The sequence below is a fragment of the Vigna unguiculata genome, chromosome 7 (genome assembly GCF_004118075.2).
Source record: "Vigna unguiculata cultivar IT97K-499-35 chromosome 7, ASM411807v1, whole genome shotgun sequence".
Lineage (NCBI taxonomy): Eukaryota > Viridiplantae > Streptophyta > Magnoliopsida > Fabales > Fabaceae > Vigna > Vigna unguiculata.
In genome coordinates, this window is record NC_040285.1 from 7,531,525 (window position 1) to 7,551,076 (window position 19,552).

Here is a 19,552-nt window from a genome sequence, read left to right on the forward strand (position 1 = left end):
TAATTTCAGGCATTCTTGTAGAACACAGTATATTGGTTTATTGAATAAGAAGTTAAGTGTGGAGCAAAAACAATTTATTGAAGGAACACCATTTTGGTAGTTTGTTTAGTTGCATGAAAGAGTTAAGATCAGTCGAAAGCTTCTATGTGAGTTAAGTAATGTGTGGGTGGAAAGCAGAGGAGGTTTCATGATTAACTTCGAATTTGTAGTGTTTAAATTATTAGACGTATGTGTAGGACTAGGGTTGAGGGTTTATGGAGATAAAATTAATTTAGAGGAGGTTGACCTTGATAGTGTTTGTAGGAAGAAATTTTCTGAAAAAAAAAAGCTAATAGTTACTATAATATATGATTATCTCTTGAATCAGTGTGAGTGTCTTGATGTAGAAGATTTTTGCCGACTGTACATTTTGTTAGGCATATCTGAGTTTCTTTTGCCTAATAGAAATGGAACCGTCTTTGTTTCACTTTTTAAAATTGTAGATGATTTGAATAGTCTAGTTAAAAATAACTGGGGTGGTGTCGTATATGAGTACTTGGTAAGTAGTTTGTGTAGTGCGTCAGTTGTTTTGAATAAGCAATTACATCGAAAACACTTTCATGTTGTGGGATGTGTATATTTATTGTAGGTAATTCATAGTAACTTACTTTTTCCAACATTTTATGTTATAGCATTTTGTTTTGTGTTATGAATTTGTTACTTAGTTTTAAACTAATTGTATTATTGTATCTTGTAGCTATGGACTTTTGATCACTTTTTGTTTGTGAAGAGAAAGAGTGCAGCTAAGAAATTCAAATTTTCAAGGTTGCTACGTTAGATTGATTACAAAGTTGGAGATGTGTCAATAAGAAGTAGTTTCAAAAATAATGTTGTACTTTATATTATTTTTTTGTTAATGTTTTTTGTGTTAGTAGTTTAGCAATTTAATGATTTTGTTTCTTTGAAATTAAATTTCAAATTGTGCATGATGTTTGTCTTTCTAAGGAAGAACTAGGTGTGTTAGTTGTGAAAGAAGTTTTATAAAAAGGTGATGGTGAGTGTGACAAAAGAAAGAGAAAAGGCTGTGTCTTTGGTGGAATAAAAAAGAAGAAGCAGCTTATGGGTATAATTGAACGGCAATAATGTGATATTCATGAACTTGCTGGAGCCATTTGTAAGTTAAAATCAACTTTGGATGAGAGGAAAACAAAAAGAACTGAAGATGAATTTGTTTCTCCTACTAATTTGGATGAAGCGCATGTTCCAAGTAAAGAGCAGCATATCCTTGAACAACAAGCACGATGGAAGACTAATGTGAAACGAAATGCCTTTAGAACTGAAAAGAACGACTTACTTTCAACAATTTACAGTTCTGAGGTATTATGTTACTCTCAACGTTGTAAGGTGGAATACAATAGCCAGTTGAAGCTGAAGTAGTACAAGATTCAAATAATGTAGAAGACAAATATGTAAACAACAACAATATGTACGTGCGTATGAGGAATCATCCACGCTAACGGTTCAAAAGTCGTGTAATCCAAACTCCGTTCGCAGGATATGGTCCAAAGAAGAAAAGGATACCAAAATAGTTGTTGTAGTTGCAGCAATATGTGTCTGGTTTTTTTGTTTGATGGAAATGAAATATCATTTTGATTTGTGTAATTTAAAAACGATTAATTGTAGTGCAAATGTATGAAACATGTAGTTGTGAAAAATTTGTGTTGTTGTGTAAGAAGATATTTTTGTACTGTGATGTTGCAGTTCATGAATATTGACTTTTCAGAAGTATTTGTGGTGCTCTATAATGAACTTATTTAGCAGAGAAATGATGTCAGGAAAGAATAAAATATAAAAAGTTATCCTTTAGGTTGAATTAGAGTGTCCACAGTCTGCACTTTAAAAGATGGCTTGATGTCCGAATCACAGTTTAATAATATAGAGAAAAACAATTTTATGTTATGGGCCTGCAATATAACTTAGTCATATTATGGGCAATAGTATAGGAAATTCAAAATGTAATCAAGATATACAATTTCTACTTACAATACAGTTGTTTATCCTTGTGTAGTTCTTTCTACTATGTCCAAGGGAATAAAACACAAAAAATATCATTGTCTTACAGTTCACACAATAACACCACCAATGATCATTATGGACAATTGGAGCAAACAACTACAAAACACATACAAAATTTATTTGTTTGTCACACATAAATAACAAAATGGACCAACTTCCATGGCAACAACAACGCAATATATAAGAGTAATAAAAATTATACAAAATCAACGCTAAGAATCTCTTGCATGGCAACCAACTTACTACAAAAAAATATATTGTAGTCGCTTAATTTCCAAACACGTCTGTTTGCAACTCTTTTATTGTTGTCATGTACAATAGAATTTTGCATTGGACAAAACACTTTGTCAATTTCAAAGAATTTTTATGAATATATCAATTTCAACTAAATATGATAATAATATTGTGTACATGGGATTCATTGAGATTCTTTGCAGCTGTTGATGCAACTTCCTTTCATTATACATCATAATATTTGTTGCAAACAGTACAACCTACAACAACACATTAGTCTACATTAAATTATTGTACATTATAAATGAATTACTAACATGAAGACATAATTTAGGTTATTACCATGTTGCATACGTGACCCGTTGGTCGAAAATCCATACAATTGGGGGTCGTCAATATTTGACCCTTTATATTACAAACAACACTACAAAATAAAATTTATGACTATTAATAATTTAGATAAAGTAAATGAAGCTTATAACAGTAAAAGAAATGGCATACAACATCATGTACAACTTCATTGCATCCACACCCAATGAATTATAATGCGCTTGAATGGGTTCACTTGTTGCTGCTATTAGAACAAACTCAGTAGTCTTGTAATAATATCCAGCAAAGTTAACAGTTACTACTTTAAATGGAGTATATTCTTGTTTAACTTGTGCCTTCTTAACATCTTTCTCTCCACAGGCTTCAGAAACCTTACTCATATGAACATCATCATGAACTTTATCTCTACTACCTTTTGTCGCATCATCAAAATAAGAAGACTTTTCTCCGCTTCCTTTAAAAATATCAGCCTTATCATCTCCAACATTAGGCTCTTCTTGGGATGACTATTTACCACGTAACAATACTTCATCCTGCAGTATCTTCAACTACTTCTTCATGGCAATTATTTCCATCTCATTCATTTTCACTTTCTTCATGCAAATATCCTCAAAATTAGATTCACCACTATCATCATCATCTTCATTGATTGTTTCACCGTCAATATTTAGTGCAACCCGAACAATTGGATTTGATCTACATTCAACCGTTAATGTCCAATCCCAAATAATAATCTACAAAATATTTAAAAAAAAACAACATAATCAATGATGTCAAAATAATGAATATAACCAAATAAATACTTTTAAATCACAAAATTCATTACCTTCGGTTTAATTAAAAGTCTCTCAATGCTTGTTGTTCTTAACTTCAAACTTGGTCATCGCAAAATTCTTGGGAAAACAATTTTCCTATTGGGCCCGCCTAATCCAAGTCGCTCAAACGTCCAAATCTACAACATAAGATATAAAATAATTAAATCTAAACAAAACATCAATTATTAAACCTCATAATTAAAGAATACATAAAAACATATTACCTGTAAGACCACGACGCAACCAGGTAAGATTATGTTATGTTGATTTTTTTGCTTGCAATCGACCAAATGTGCACGACTTAGTTCATTAACCAAAAATGTGTGAACTGCCCCACCCTAATTGTAGTTCATCAAAGTATTAATATTGTCTAATATCCTAAATGGCATGTTACACACATATTTTGAATTTCTTGAAAAGTACAGGACAACAAAACACAACAATATATACAACCGACAAACATTGTCAACATCATCTTGCTCAATACCTATTGTACAACTAATCAATTTAATAATACCTTTGATTATTATACTTTCACCACTAAAAAGTGAACCAACACAACCACAACCATAAGCATCTGGTGGAGCTCCAAAGGTGCATGAAGAGCTCCATGGCAGCGGAAATGGGTGAAGGAATGGAGGCAAGTTGGAAGGCACTTGCAAGCAATGGAAGGTGAGAGAGGTGATAGGATTTCCTAATCTATGCTAGCCTAAGGAAGGTGGCTAGAGGTAGAGAGAGGAAATCTCTAGAAAGTGGTGACTCTCAAAGACAATAGAGGGAGGAGTGCTCTCAACTCAAGTTGCATCTATTGCTTAAAAATTTCAAGAGTGTCTACAAATGAGTGAAATTTTGGCTTTTATATGAAGCCATTTACACATGAGAAAGGAGAGCCATTGGATGGAGTGGGCCTTGATCTTGGCCCTTAGATCAAGCTAGGAGAAGGAGATAAGATCATGCCCCTTGGATCTTGGCTTGAAGAACAAGAAGGATTCTTAGCCTTTAGATGTGATGACCAACTTTAGTCAAACTATGAAGCAAAGGAGCCTCCTTGTCTTGAAAATCTTGGCCATGTATGAAGAGAATTGGGCTGAGCCCAATTTTAACCCATCCTATGTTCCTTTCATGTCTTATGTATTATTGGAAAGCAAAGCCCAAACAATGGCCCAATTTAAATCTACACTACTAGATTTACATGCACTTCTTCAAGTCTTTGTGATCTCTTTGGCCCATGTAAAGAATGTGAGAAGCCCATTGATTTTGTGATCATCTAATGGGAGGCCCTTTTGAATCTTTTTCATCATTGATCTTGTAATTGGGCCTTTTAATGGGCTTGGGCTTGGGCTTGGGCTTGGGCTTGAAGGTGCAATTGGGCTTGGTGGGGTCACAAACTCAACATATTCCCCAACTATACTCAAACCCAAGCTCATACATACATCAACTACACCAAAAGGATCAAGACGCTACCAAATATGAAAATATTGTTCACATGAATCTCATCGACGAACCATCTGTTGTATTAAAGGAGTACATATATCTAAAGATCTCTCCATCTCCAAACACCATTTGAAAGATGTAACTCCAATCCGTGAACGGTGTGCATCCGTCAACAAATTATTCATTTGAACAATATATTTTGTCCACAAAATTAATTAATCGTACATTTCAATGAAAGCAACAACAAACACTGAATTATTAACTATTTATATCATAATTTGAAAATTTTCATGCAAACCATCAATTCAACCTCTTCTACGGCTTTCTCTTTTCTACACTTTCCACCCATGTTTCAATAACAACCTATTAAATATCATAATCATACAATGTCAAACAATCAACAAAACAATCACTTCAGAAATTAAGGAATCACAAAATACTACATTATAAAACCCAACTAAGTACATACAATCCCAAATGTAAAACAAAAGGCACAAATACTTATGCCTAAACCACAACGAAACACAACATGTTCAACCATAAATGAAGAATGTACTAGCAACGAAGTCAAAAAAATTCTTGATTCTACTACGAAAGCCCTATTACACGACAATGAACACAACTTCAACGCCAAATTGAGGGTGATTCATCCGCACATTCCTGTTAAAAAAATCATGCCAAATGTAGAGTACTTGTTCGACTATGGAATAACAAGCTTAACTTCACTTACCTTCATCCACTAACCATTTCGGGAATAACAGACTTCAAAGAGGGTTTTTGAGGATAACCTAGTGACCAACGATTGGTTCTGTGAAAAGGCTTCAATGAAGCAAAAACATAGTGACAAAGCTCGCGGCCAAGCCTTGCGCTCAACGAAAGCGTCCAACGGAAGCGACCAATTTCTAGCGAACCAACAGCGTCCAACAACCTAATTCACTCTCGACTTCTCCGCTCTCCGCTCCGATTGCTACCAAGACCAAATATCAACGATGAAGAAATAAGAAACTTTGTGGAAGAAGAAGGAGGGAAAACGTCTCTGCAAAGTATTCTTATTTTACGCGAACACATCAGTTAATATTTTCAATCTCTTCTTTGTCTTTCACGCGCATGAACTCCGCACTACCTATGTTTACGGTCTGCCTCAAATGACATTCACACTTTAAAAAAATATTAAAAAAAAGGATGCCACGTATATGGTAACAAAAGGGTAAAAAGGTTATTGTATCATTATCTTTTTTGCTACTTACAAAGTGTTGCATAGTATTCTTTCTTTGTTTCCGCTATTATAGTATTTGTTATTAAATTGATTTTTATTTATGAATTTTCGTGTAGATATAAATTTTCAAGTTATCCAGATTTCTTACTAACCTTAAAATTTTGGTTACAGCATTTTTATTTGGTTTGATGATGTAACATAGGTATCAAGAACATTTTTTTTTCTGGAATAGAAAAACATATTTTTCTCTAATCTTTTTTCCATCAGTTTAAACGAGTCCCTGAGTTGTAATTATAAAAATTAAGTTCTTGATATTTGTTAAATTTTTTCTAGATATAAATAGGGCATGTCAAAAGTAATTTGAACTTTCGAAAACGAAACTTATCTCATCATTTTTACATTTTTATTCTAGCATTAATATATTTGCAACAAAAACATATAATACAATATTTTTATAGTCTTTTTTTTTACTTGCTCTTGTTTTGGAAAGTATTAATGATCAGAATAGAAATTATTGTTGTGCTTTTTTATATAAACCTTTCAAATAGAATATCTTTTGTTTCACTAATATATTTATTACTGTTGAAAAAAAAATACTGATATTTGACCATAAACAAATAAATGGAAAGAGACATAAAATATTCTAAAATACTATAAAAATAACTCCTACAGATAAAAATAACACATGTGTTACGGTGTAACAAAGGAAAAAGAGACATAAAATAAAATACTGATATTAAATAAGTATATTACTTTTTTTTAAGGATTATGGTATTTCGACGCTATTCTTTCTTTTACTATTATTTCATATTATTCTTTATTATTATTTACTTTTTTTTATTTTAAAAATATATAAATTAATTTTTGTTAAGACTATTTAATCCTTATATAAATTACGAAATGAGTGTTAAACGGTGTCAAATATCTTTTTCCTACTTTTAAATGCTCAACTAATATTCATCATTTTTCTTCTCCCTCTAAATGCTTAGTATTTTGGGTGATTATTTTTTATAGGACATAACGAGTCCAAGAAAATGCATTTGAAGGTCATACTAAAATATAACAAGAGAAGAAAATATTAATAGAAAACAGTTTGTTGTTCAAAATTTATTACTCTCCGAAAATAGAAAAATGTCTTTCTACACCTTACATTATTTGGTCAATGTAAAAAAAATTAAGAAAAATGTCCTTTTACAACCAATTTTTATAAACAAAGGCAAATTTCATACAATAAATTATTATACTCAATAAATAAATTAATAAAAAATATTATTTATGATTTAAATTAATTAAATCGCACAGAAGGTTCAAAAAATAATTAGTGTGTCATAAGAAAAAGACTAGAAATCACTAAGAATCTCAGATAAAGAACAGTGATAAAATTTTCTGATTTTTCACCACTCCAGTGCATTGCACAATTAAACAAGAATCTGTATACGAGTCATAAGAGGAATCGTTTGACTCTTCGATTTGGTTACTCCTTCCCCTGACATGATGCCACGATTTTGAGTTATAACTATAATATACACCTTCATCAGACATGTGATGATGATGTCAGGTTTCTATGCGACCGAACAACCTCCTATAATCCTCTCATATATCTAGGTTAATCCAATGCATGCATATCATATATAATATACATCCTTTACGTAACATTAGATGTCACCACCAAAAACAATCTCACGCTAACGTGTCACTTTGCAACCATGCCTGCAACCACGTGTCACTTTACCTTCTCCTTTTCCTTTTCCATTTCTCAATCCATTCACTCGTGTATATAAACCATCAAATCCTCCTTCCATTCCTCAACATTTCTATATCATATCCTATACACAGATCAAACTTCCACCACGAAAACAGTGTGAGAAAAAAAGAACAGATTTTCAATGGCATCTGGGCAACACGAGACTCGAGCTGAGGCAGCTTCGAAACTTGCTGCCAAAGAGCTTGAACAAGCCAACAGAGAGAGAGCTCGTGATGAACAAGCCAACAGAGAGAGAGCTCGTGATGAACAAGCCAACAGAGAGAGAGTTCGTGATGAACAAGCCAACAGAGAGAGAGTGCGTGATGAACAAGCCAACAGAGAGAGAGTTCAAGCCAACAGAGAGAGAGTTCGTGATGATGTGGCTGTTGCGGATGATGTGGGTGTTGTGGATCAGCAACACGATCAAGATCAAGAAAAGCGTGGTGTGATAGGGTCCATGATAAGGGCGGTGCAAGAAGCGGTGGTTGGGAAGAAAGAATCGGTTCCTGCGAAAGCACACACCACAGAGGTGATTCATGATATTAATTTCCAACCGGATGACGTGACTGGTGGTGAGGTGAGAGACATATCAGTAACGAAGTCTCCTGGGATCTATGATTCTTCTGCGACGGAGGAAACCGGTTCCAAGGTCGGTGAATACGCGGATTATGCTGCCCAGAAGGCGAAGGAAACAAAGGATGCAGCAATGGAGAAAGCTGGTGAGTACACAGATTATGCTTCTCAGAAGGCGAAGGAAGCGAAGGAAAAGACTATGGAGAAGGGTGGGGAGTATAAGGACTACGCTGCTGAGAAGGCGAAGGAAGGAAAAGATGCTACGGTGAATAAGTTGGGAGAGTACAAGGACTACACTGCGGAGAAGACGAAAGAAGGGAAAGACAGTGCTATGGAGAAGCTTGGGGAGCTGAAGGATTCTGCTGCGGATGCTGCTAAGAGGGCTGTGGAATACCTGAGCGGCAAGACAGAGGAAACCAAAGAGAAGGTCTCGGAATCCGCCGAGGTCGCCAAGAACAAGGCGGCGGCGACGGCAGAGACGGCCAAGAATAAGGCGGCAGAGATGAAGGATGCGGCGAAGGACAAGGCTGCTGAAACTGCGGATGCAACAAAGAACAAGACTGCTGAGACGGCTGAAGCAGCAAAGAACAAGGGTAGGGAGATGAAGGACAAGGCTGCAGAAACCGCGGAGGCAGCGAAGAACAAGACTGCAGAAACTGCTGAAGCAGCGAAGAACAAGACCGCACAAACTGCTGAAGCAGCGAAGAACAAGACTGCTGAAACGGCCGAGGCAGCAAAGAACAAGGGTTGGGAGATGAAGGACAAGGCTGCAGAAACTGCGGAAGCAGCGAAGAACAAGACTGCAGAAACGACTGAGGCAGCGAAGAATAAGGCGGTGGAGATGAAGGACAAGGCTGCAGAAAGTGCAGAGGCAGGAAAGAACAAGACCTCGGAAGCAACTGATGCGGCAAGGTACAAGGCTTGGGAGATGAAGGACAAGGCTGCGGATACCACAGAGGCTGCAAAACAGAGAACTGCACAGGCAAGGGACAGAACCAAGGTCTCATTCTCATTCTCATCACTTTTAAATTTGTTGAGCCTAACATGTCTTAGAATGTTGTAAAGTTTGTGTATACGTGAGTAATTGTCCTTATGATGTGACACAGGAGAATGTGAGAGGTGGAGATGAAGATGCAAGGAGGAAAATGGAGGAGCTAAGGCTACATGATAAAGGGTTCAAAGATTTATCGGAGGGGCGTGGACATAAAGATAAGGTGGTGATGAAAGTGGAAGAGAGTCGACCGGGGGCAATGGCGGATACACTGAAAGCGGCGGATCAGATGGCGGCGCAGACCTTCAACGATGTGGGGCGCATGGATGAAGAGGGGGTCGTAAGAAAGAAATATTAATGTGATACTTAGTGTATAGTATCACTTTGGAGTATATGTTATGTACTGTTGTTTAAATTCTGGTTTTCTTCTTTTGATTCTCTTCCAAAATATGTGTATGGTTTTGAATATTGGTTCTGTATAGGTTCATGTAGTGACCATGGAACCATTATTACATAAATAAACATTGTTCGCGTTCTTTGTAGAAGTCAGAATATCAGTTCAATGCAAGCCCTTCTGTTAATTAGGTTTGGCATGGTCTAATTGAGGAAAAAGGTCTCAACTAGCACTCTTTGAAAGTCAAATCTGATTTGGCATGTTTAGTGCGAAATTATAATTCAATGAAAATTTTACAAATTACTAGAGTTAATAATTCTGCTAACTAGCAAGTGTATAAAGAATAATGAAGTTTATAATTATATAAGTTGAATGAAGTTTTTTTTCCATCAAATTGAGTAATACTTTATTCGAGTATATTAGGTAATAATGAAGTTTATGAAAGTTGAATAATTTTTTTTCAATCAAAGTAATTATTACTTTGTTTATCCATTCTCAAATTTATCTTCTAACACTTACGTCTATTAATTTCTTCTAAAATTTGTAAATATAATATTCAACTATTTAAACAAGTTCTACTATATTTCATATCAATCTCAAATTTCTTAATCAATGACTAATACTAAATTGCTATTTTTGAAGCACTATTTTTTTAGTCTTAAGATATGATTTTTGAAACACTAAAATTAACACAACGGATGTCACAAATTTCAAAACGGCGAACAGCATGAGTAAGTTTTAGGGTGTGAAGTAGAATTTGTGAAAATTTAAATGAATGTGTTTTTTCAATGGATTTAAAAGATAAAATAATGAATTTTGTAAAAATTAATAAATGATTTGAGTGATTAATAGATAAATAAAAATTTATAATAGATAAAATTTAAAAATTATTAAAATATTTTTGGTGATAAGATAAAAGTATATAAAATGATTTTTAAATTAGTTGAAATTATTAAATTTAAAATTATTATTTAATAAATTTTAATAAAAGATAATGAAAATAAATTATATTAAATTATTATAATTTTTATAATAAGTATTATATAAATTATTATTATTATTTGAAATTATTATTAATTATTATTACTATTATATATATTATACTATTCTTATTATTTAATACAATCATTATATTTATATATATATATATATATATATATATATATATATATATATATATATATATATATTATGTGAAAACTGGTTTATTTAACTAATAAATATATATTACATGAATTTGTTAGGATATAGTACGTGAATTTAGGATTATAGGATACAATAAAAGTTTAATTTAGTCTCATAAACTTTTTCATTTTGAAACTTTTTTTATTTTGATAAGATATTATTTATTTTGTATGTATGATTTGTTTAAATATATATGATATTATATTAATAGATGATAATAATAAATAGAAAAAGAAGAGAATAAAAAAATAGAGAATTTTATAAAAAGGTTCGTAAAACTAACGTTAATTTTTTTAAATTATGAGATTTGTTATAGATTAGTAAGAAGGTACAGTTACCAACATCATAAATGGACTCATGTGAATTTATCTTCTCAATAAATTTGCGCAAATCCATCTGCGCAATAAATTAGCGCAAACGAACATACCACTAAGACAATTGAAGTCTTTTTTATTCATTTACTCTGAGCAGATTGTTTGTTTCTTTTAAGTCATTTGCAAACATGGAAAGGCGCAGCTTTGAAGGAATCGGTTCTGGATTGTAGGAAACGATTCCCCTCCTTGAATATGAAATCTATTCAGTGTTTGTGTTTTAATAGTTTCAATAATAATAACAAAATAAAAGAATATATTAGTTTTAATTAGAAGTATAAAATAGTAATTTTATATTTTAATCTAGAACATTTTTTATTTATATATTACTCACAAATTGTATTTTTAAATTCATTCACTTTCATTTCTAAATTCTTTAAAAGAAATATATTTATTTGTTGGTTAGTCAAAAATTAAAAATTGTCTTTCTTTCAAAATTTTAGTCCAATTTAATCTTTTAACTTTAAAAATGTATGAATTTAATTTTTTTAGCTAAATTTCATTAAGTTTATTTAACATTTGAAACACTTTGTTCATGATAACATTTCATTATTTACATTGTTTGACACATTTCCCTACGTAGTTAAAATCCACATTCGAATTACGTTTAAAACATCAAATAAATTTAACAAATTTAATTGAAAAAATCAATCAACATATTTTTTTAAGATGAAAGACTAAATTGGTCCAAAATTTAAAAAAATTAATTTTAAATTAAAGGACTAAAAACATATTTAACATATAATTAAATTTTTAAACTTTAAAATTAAAAATAAGTTTACCTTGTTAAATACAAAAGAATCTAATACTATTAGATTATTATATATTTATTACTGTGGAATAAAGGAAATATAGACTGAAACGAGAGCATATGAGAAAAATATCTTTGATAATAGAACTGTTAACAAATATCTCATTTTTATTTTTTATACACCGAAAATATTTAATTTTAATCAGATTTATTATTAGATGTTAGAGGTTATAATTAGAGATGAAAAAAAAATTCGTATGCGGATATTAGCAAATAAAACTTGCAAATGGTAGAAAATGAATATTGTAAATAGATATTTGCGGGTAATTTTTATACCCGCTTATTAACGGGATGGATACGGATATCATAGTATTCGTATCCATAGATACATGTACCCACTATACTCTAATTTAAATTTAAAAAATATAAAAAATAAACATGATTAAAATATTAACACATTGATTTTTTTTATCAATTGGTTTTGAAATACAATCTCATTTTCTTTGTAAACTATCATTGAACACTATTTAAATGAGTTAGTCAAGCTTTGTTTGAAATATTGAAATATATGAATATTATGTATTATATTTTATTTGAATTTATGGTTAAAATATGTTGTTAAATATATTTTTTTTCTAAATATTCATGGGTACCTGCAGATATCCATGGATATTAAAAAATTATGCAAATACCCGCATAATGGATACTCGCACGAATATGAGTGCAGATACAGGACGAATATTTATTCAACAAATAGTGTACAGAAGAACTACTACTCGTACCTTACCCATCTTGTTGACATCACTAGTTATAATAATATTTAGTAAAAAAGGAAACCTAATAAAGATTTTAAAAACCCTTAGATACGTAAAAAACTCACACATTGGATTATTAGTAGGAATTATTTCATCATTTTCTTTCGGCATTACATGTTTTTCATTTATCACATTTGTTCATCTTCTCTTTTCATGTAGAAGCCATATATTTTTTTGGAAAAAGGTTTAATAATCAAGTGTTGTTATACACTATTTCACAATATTGTCACTACTTTCGAACATAAACATACTATCTCTTCCTCACACTGTTATTAGTAAATAAAAAGTCCAAAAATATGTTCAATCCTTCCATATATTGATATGTATTTTTACATATCTATTCAAGATTTGTTCGTTAAAAATAAAATTTGTTCAAATAAAAAATTGATAAATCATTTTACACATTAAAATGATTATTTATTTTTTACGTCACATCTAAATCAAACGATAAAATGATCAATTACGTGTAGAGATAAAATAATTAAATATCGACTTACGGATGCATAACCACAAGTTTTAACAATGTGATGAAAATAATTAAATACGTGTAAATATACTTTCAACTTAAATATATTTTCTCAATTAAAAAAAATTAATTTATCAGAAATGAATAAACTCATGTTCAAAATGTTGATATTTAACAGCCTCAAACCTATCTTACACCAAATTAATTAATAAAAATTGAACGTCAAACATCAGAAAACCATTATTGAATAAATAATAGTATCATCATAAATAGTAAAATGTCACTTAAAAATTCTTAGATGTTAGAAGATATATTATAATAAATATAATTAATAAATTTTAAGTATATGCCGATAAAAAAAATAAGTTTATTTGTGGATTTTAATTGACTTCTTATTAACGTTTTTTAATTTATTGTATATTGAATTTTTTTTTTAGTTAAGTTCTTATTATTTAATTTTTTGATTAATCAGATGATGTGACTATCATTCTATGCTTCCTAATCTTACTTTATTATTTGTGTTAATCAATATAAGACAGTAAACATATTAGTTAAGAAACTAATCAATAATTTTTTGATTAAAGATTATGGTAAGAAAACGACATTGTTTTAGCTTTTGATCATTATGTGTGGTGTTTGATTTAGAGAAATGTTAGTTTTTATAGAAATTATTGGTTGATGTGTGATCTCTTTCATATGAGATTTGATGTAGTTAGAAGACAGACTTTTACGTAGTTCGGAGTTGGGAGGCCCAATTCAGGGAAGTTCTGGACCACCATGGCCCAAATTGTTGAAGAAATGAGTGAATGCAGAAAGGGAAATGAGAAAAGAGAGACCAAACAGATAAGGGAAATTACTTGTTAACAAACTTTTTTTTTTACAAATTTGACAACTTTCGATAAATAGAATTAAATAGATAATTTTTTATTTTTAATCAAAATAAAGTAATAAAATAGTATTTTTTACCTAAAAAAGTAATTTGTCAAATTTTCTTAAAATTTTGTTTGTTAAAATATCATTACCTAACAGATAAACAAAAAAACTAAATAGACAAATCAAGGAGTGTTTGTAATGTTTTTAGGAGGATAGGGTTGAACCTTCTTTCTTCTGAATTGTCCTTTCTTTATAGCCAAAGATTGAATTAAAAGTCAGACGAAAAATATTGGTAATTAAAAATAGTCTATGACTACAGTGATTTGTTTGTCGACACAACCTTTTTCAAGAGTTTAGAGAAAATTAATTGCAAACTCAATATATATATTCAACTAGAAGAAACTCATTAATCTTATAGTTTAGACATTAATATTGTAAAACTAAGTAGAATAATCAGAGAACAAATCAAACTAATTATTACAATCTGACTCATATTATATTTTATATATATATATATATATATATATATATATATATATATATATATATATAATCTCTCTGGTCCCTCTCTTTATGAGGTTAAGATGGTCCCTCATCTATGGAACAGATATGGATCTATATTACAGATGGCAAAAATATCCGCGTCTGCGGATATCCGCAGATAAAATCAGCGGCGAATAGTTACTACCCGCATGTATTTATTACCCGCGGGTAGCAGATAGCGGGTATTTTAATATCCGCTTATAAACAAGTCGGGTACGGGTATCATACTATCCGTACCCGCAGGTACCCGTTACTCACAAAAAATTAAAATTAAATTTAATTTATATTTTATTAAGTTAAATTTAATTATAATTAAAATTAACAGTATATTTTATTATGTCAAATTTAATTATAATTAAAATTAACAGTGTATTTTATTATGTCAAATTTAATTATAATTTAATTTAATTTATATTTTATTTTTATAATTTTATATTAAAAAATTTATAAAATATATTTTTTTTAAATATTTGTGAGTATCGGGTATCCACGGGTACCCGTGAGTTTTAAAAATATTCACGAATATTTTTTAAGCGAATACCCGACGAGTAAACGGGCGTGTAACGGACAAATTTTTCTTTTACGGGTCAGATTGCGAGTAAACACTGTCCGTGCCCAACCTGACCCGTTGCCATCCTTATATCATCTAATACAAGATATCATACTCCAACAACATACATCATAACTTTTCAAAGTTTACCTGTGAGGGTTTATTTTTACTTTCTTAATATATACTTCTAATAGTAACTGCACTGTTTATTTTGTCTCTTACTTTTCAGAATTCATTTTCTTAAAAGTGAACAAATCTCTTCCGAAACTAAAAAGGTATATAATAAATTAGATCTGTAGAGTTTTGTAAAGATTAAAAATGATAATCTTAAGTGACAATGCTCCTAGCGTATCTGATAGGTTTAAGAGGGAGGAATATAATTAGAGAGATATAATATTGACATTATTTTTAATTTAAAATTTTAAAATAAAATATTTATGAATTTTTATTTTTATATAATATTTAAGAAAAAAAAACTCATCACCAGAGTAGCAACATTCGGTGTCATTTGTGTCATCTCCTTTGACTAACAACATCGCCTTTCTTTTATGTATATATTTCTTGTGTGTAAATTTAATGATACACTTATTTAATAATTACTATAATATTTAATTTTTAATTAGATTATTATTAAAAAATTAGACATATATATTGGTACTGTAAGACTCAACTTTATCTGCTTCTTATTGTAAGAGGGACTGTCCTAAATTAGTTGGACCTTGGGCTGGCCCATAGGGTGTCCAAAGCCCCTAAGGCAGCCTAACCCCTCTCATTCTACCACACTTTGCAAAGACAATGCTCTTACCCTCTTTCCCTTCTAACAGAAACTCTGCTAGGGTTTGAGTGAGCTTCCCTATTTTCCTCTCCGTTGAACGATTCACTCCAATTTCGTTGATTGTTTCCGCTTTAGGTGCTAGTCCGCTAAGGATCCCATTCGCTTGAGTTAGCATTTTCCAGGTAAGGGAAGCTAGGATTTATGTATTTAAAGTTATTTTGCCGATTTCTGGTCTGTTTGTATGGCTGTGATGCTTGAATGAGGTTGTTTGTCATAATAAAAATGTATGGTGTGCGAGTATGTTTGATTGATGTGGCGCTACTCTTTTTCTGCATTGCACACTTTTCGTAAAATGATGATTCCTACTGTATTAACCGTTGGATCGAGCTGAAATTTTAACAGCTTATTCTTAACACAAAATTCTTGACTTTGATCGGTCGGATCTTTAATCGGAGCACTGTAGTGAGAGCAGTTTTTATCGCAAGGTTACTGTAGTTTGGTTGTTGACAACACTGCGTAAAATAAACGTTACTACTTTGTTAACCGTTGGATCGTGCTGATATTTTAAAAGCTTATCCTTAACACATAGTTTTTGACTTTGACCGGTCCGATCTTGAATCGGAGCTCTGTAGTGAGAGCAGTTTTTATCGCAAGATCACTGTAGTTTAGTTGTTAACAACATTGACCTTGTTGCTTGTTTGGTTTACAACTTTCTTTATGGTTATTCAATTAAGTTGGTTCTTGTTTCATTTGGTTCTTGATTCAATCATATTTAATTTGAATATAAATACAAAAATTTTCCGAGCTTTACACAAGTTGCAGTTTTATTTCTAAAATCCCTAAATCGTTTGCATAATGTGATGTTAAGTTGGATTGCTATGTTAAAGCATGAGATGAGTGAATATGTATGAGTAAGAGGGTGTATGAGTTGTGAATGATGAGCTTGGATAAATCTTGGCATGTGATTTCAATGAAATGGTTGGTATCAAAATGGCATGGTATTGGTATGAGGTGAAATTCTATATTCATGGATTGGGAATGATGAGTTGGAATGGATTCAACATCGAATATGAATGAGGATTTAGTTATAAAGGTTGGCATGAGAGTTATGTGCATGATAAATCTTTCTTTATTGATTGAGTATGATTGGTCTGTGTCAGTGTGTAATTCCTTGGAATCTCTAGGTGAGATTTCAGGGTCATGCTTCAGTGGTCGGGACGTAATTCCATAGCCCTTGTTAGTGGGTGTCCATGGTGGTGCCCCATCTATATAGTCTGGTAAGGATTCAAGCTAAGGTTGCATCCTGACACTCTAAGGAGTCAGTTAGTCTCACTTAGAGCGGACTAACTCTTGTGGTGAGAGTACAGGAGGCCTGAAACTCATTAAGGGCTAACCTTGTGTGTGAGGGAATTGATTCATTGTAACACTTGTAACACATAGCTCGGGGGCGAGCAGAGGTATCCACCACAAGTGCAAGCATCCGCTGAATCCAACCAGGTTATACGTATCTGGATGAGTCAAGTCGAGTCTTAGTGTATTGATTTGAAAGTCATAACACGTTTGGGTGTTGTATGTATATTGGACTCTGAAAGTATACCTGATTGCATGATGAAAATCTTTTTGGCTCTAGCTTACCCTTTGCTTGTTTGATTGCTTGTATGTTGTTCTCCTACTTTTGTGATGATCATCAATTTATTGATGGGAGCATATGCGAGAGGAAATCGTGGTCAACAGGGGAGAGATGAATCCACTGCATAGTCTTCCTGGGCTGGACTTCTTGTGCCGATTGGGCTTTCTTTTAGGGCAATGGCCCATGTATTATCTAGCCTTTCGGCTTCTTTTTTTGAAAACTTTGTCGTTATTCCTCTATGTTTTATTTTGGCATCGTGGTGTGCCTTGGTTGCTGTACGGAGCTGTGATTGTACTCCATGATTGCTTAACATATTATTCTATGTGACGTTTCCTTTTAATTTGGTTTATTAATTAAATGGGACGTTACATTTGGTTTATTAATTAAATGGGATGTTACATGTACACGTGTATTTGTATTTTTTTTTAATTTAAATAATAAAATTTTAAAAAATATAATATGAAAGAATGTAACTGTTGTTTTCTGTACATCCCACCCTTATGAAAAAATATAATATGATCATAATTATTAAAAATTTATTTTAATTGCTTATTTGATAAATACAATTAACTTTTTTACCATTTTTATCCTTACAAATATAATTAAGTTTACTGATTTAATATTCTGTAAAACAGTTATTAACTATAAATTTAATGTAAATTTTATACTATTTGTCATATAATAATTATTAAAATAATAAATGCTTTAATTATATATATTTTTAATATACTTTAAAAAGTGTACACAATATTTTTTAAAAATTTTATTTATATAATGGCATAATATTTTATTTTTAGTTAATTTTTTAATTTATTTCTAAATTAAATTATCTAAAAAGGTAATAGAAAAAAAAAAGATTATATTTGCATTTCTTGATAATATACTTAAGCCAATAACATGGATGCAAATCAGTTATGATATACATGTTATGATTTTAGAACACAAATCAATGTCAACTATTTTTCAATCTTGAATTTTTGAAATATTGCCCAAATAATCATTCTTAACAAATGTAATTTATAAGTTTTATTTTCTCGAAAACATCTATAAAATAAAAATCACATATTAATATGTGATATGTCATTAATATTATTAGTATTTTTTCTTAAGAAAATATTGTTTTTCAAAAATTAAAATGTAATTGAATTTTTTTGAAAAATAGAAATCAAGTTGACACACTTCCAATTTAAATAGTGAGATCATCTAAATAAATTTAAAAAATATGTTTATTGACATTTCTTTATTTAAAGATTTGTTCTGCTTTTATTAGATTTGGTCATTTAAAATAAATGCTTAAAAAAACAAATAAACTCCACTTGAAGTTTTTGTCCAATTATTTCTGGCCGTCAATCATTTCATACAAAGCTTTTTGTACATATAATGCTTCCTCACTCTGATATAATCAAAAGGTGAAGTGACATTTTTGTGCCATAGAGACTATATATTAAAAAATATTGTATTCAATTTGTGCAATAAGAAATAAATAAAACTTTTGAAAGAGGTGGCATGAGTATAATAAGTAAAATTAATATATGAAAGAATCAAATATTTAACCTAATGAGTTGCAAAATGGAGAAAAAAAGTTTAAACCAATAAACAATGGTCACAAATTTGAGGAATAATGACTTTTAAAAATAACTACACTACTAGGTTGGTAGATGTTATTGGAAAATATTTTTAATTAACTTAACTGTACATATTAATATATAATAGTAACAAATTTATATTTATAATTACTGTATATATAAAAGTAATAGGATTTTGTAATTCTTAGAGTGTAAACTATGTTTATTTTTACCTTTTCTAT

General features: G+C 30.8%; 1 protein-coding gene and 1 long non-coding RNA gene across 2 annotated transcripts; one reads left to right on the top strand and one right to left on the bottom strand.

The window, feature by feature from the left end:
* Positions 1-2,766: 2,766 nt before the first annotated feature.
* Positions 2,767-3,748, bottom strand: LOC114189862. The gene is made up of 3 exons (XR_003605741.1): positions 3,659-3,748; positions 3,446-3,571; positions 2,767-3,353 (listed from the first exon to the last, which is right to left on the bottom strand). It is a non-coding gene; the product is annotated as an uncharacterized LOC114189862 (long non-coding RNA).
* A 4,131-nt stretch (positions 3,749-7,879) lies between these two features.
* Positions 7,880-9,973, top strand: LOC114189667 (late embryogenesis abundant protein At3g53040-like). Its single transcript, XM_028078297.1, has 2 exons — positions 7,880-9,401; positions 9,508-9,973. The coding sequence occupies exons 1-2, from the start codon at positions 7,971-7,973 to the stop codon at positions 9,748-9,750; spliced, it is 1,674 nt and encodes a 557-aa protein (XP_027934098.1). The 5' UTR covers positions 7,880-7,970; the 3' UTR covers positions 9,751-9,973.
* Positions 9,974-19,552: the final 9,579 nt, after the last annotated feature.

What these genes read in the sequence shown, in the direction of transcription:
- LOC114189667 (XM_028078297.1), top strand. Translation starts at nt 7,971, where the DNA reads ATGGCATCTGGGCAACACGAGACTCGAGCTGAGGCAGCTTCGAAACTT. An exon ending in AGGCAAGGGACAGAACCAAG is followed by an intron (nt 9,402 to 9,507) that starts GTCTCATTCTCA and finishes GATGTGACACAG; the next exon opens with GAGAATGTGAGAGGTGGAGA.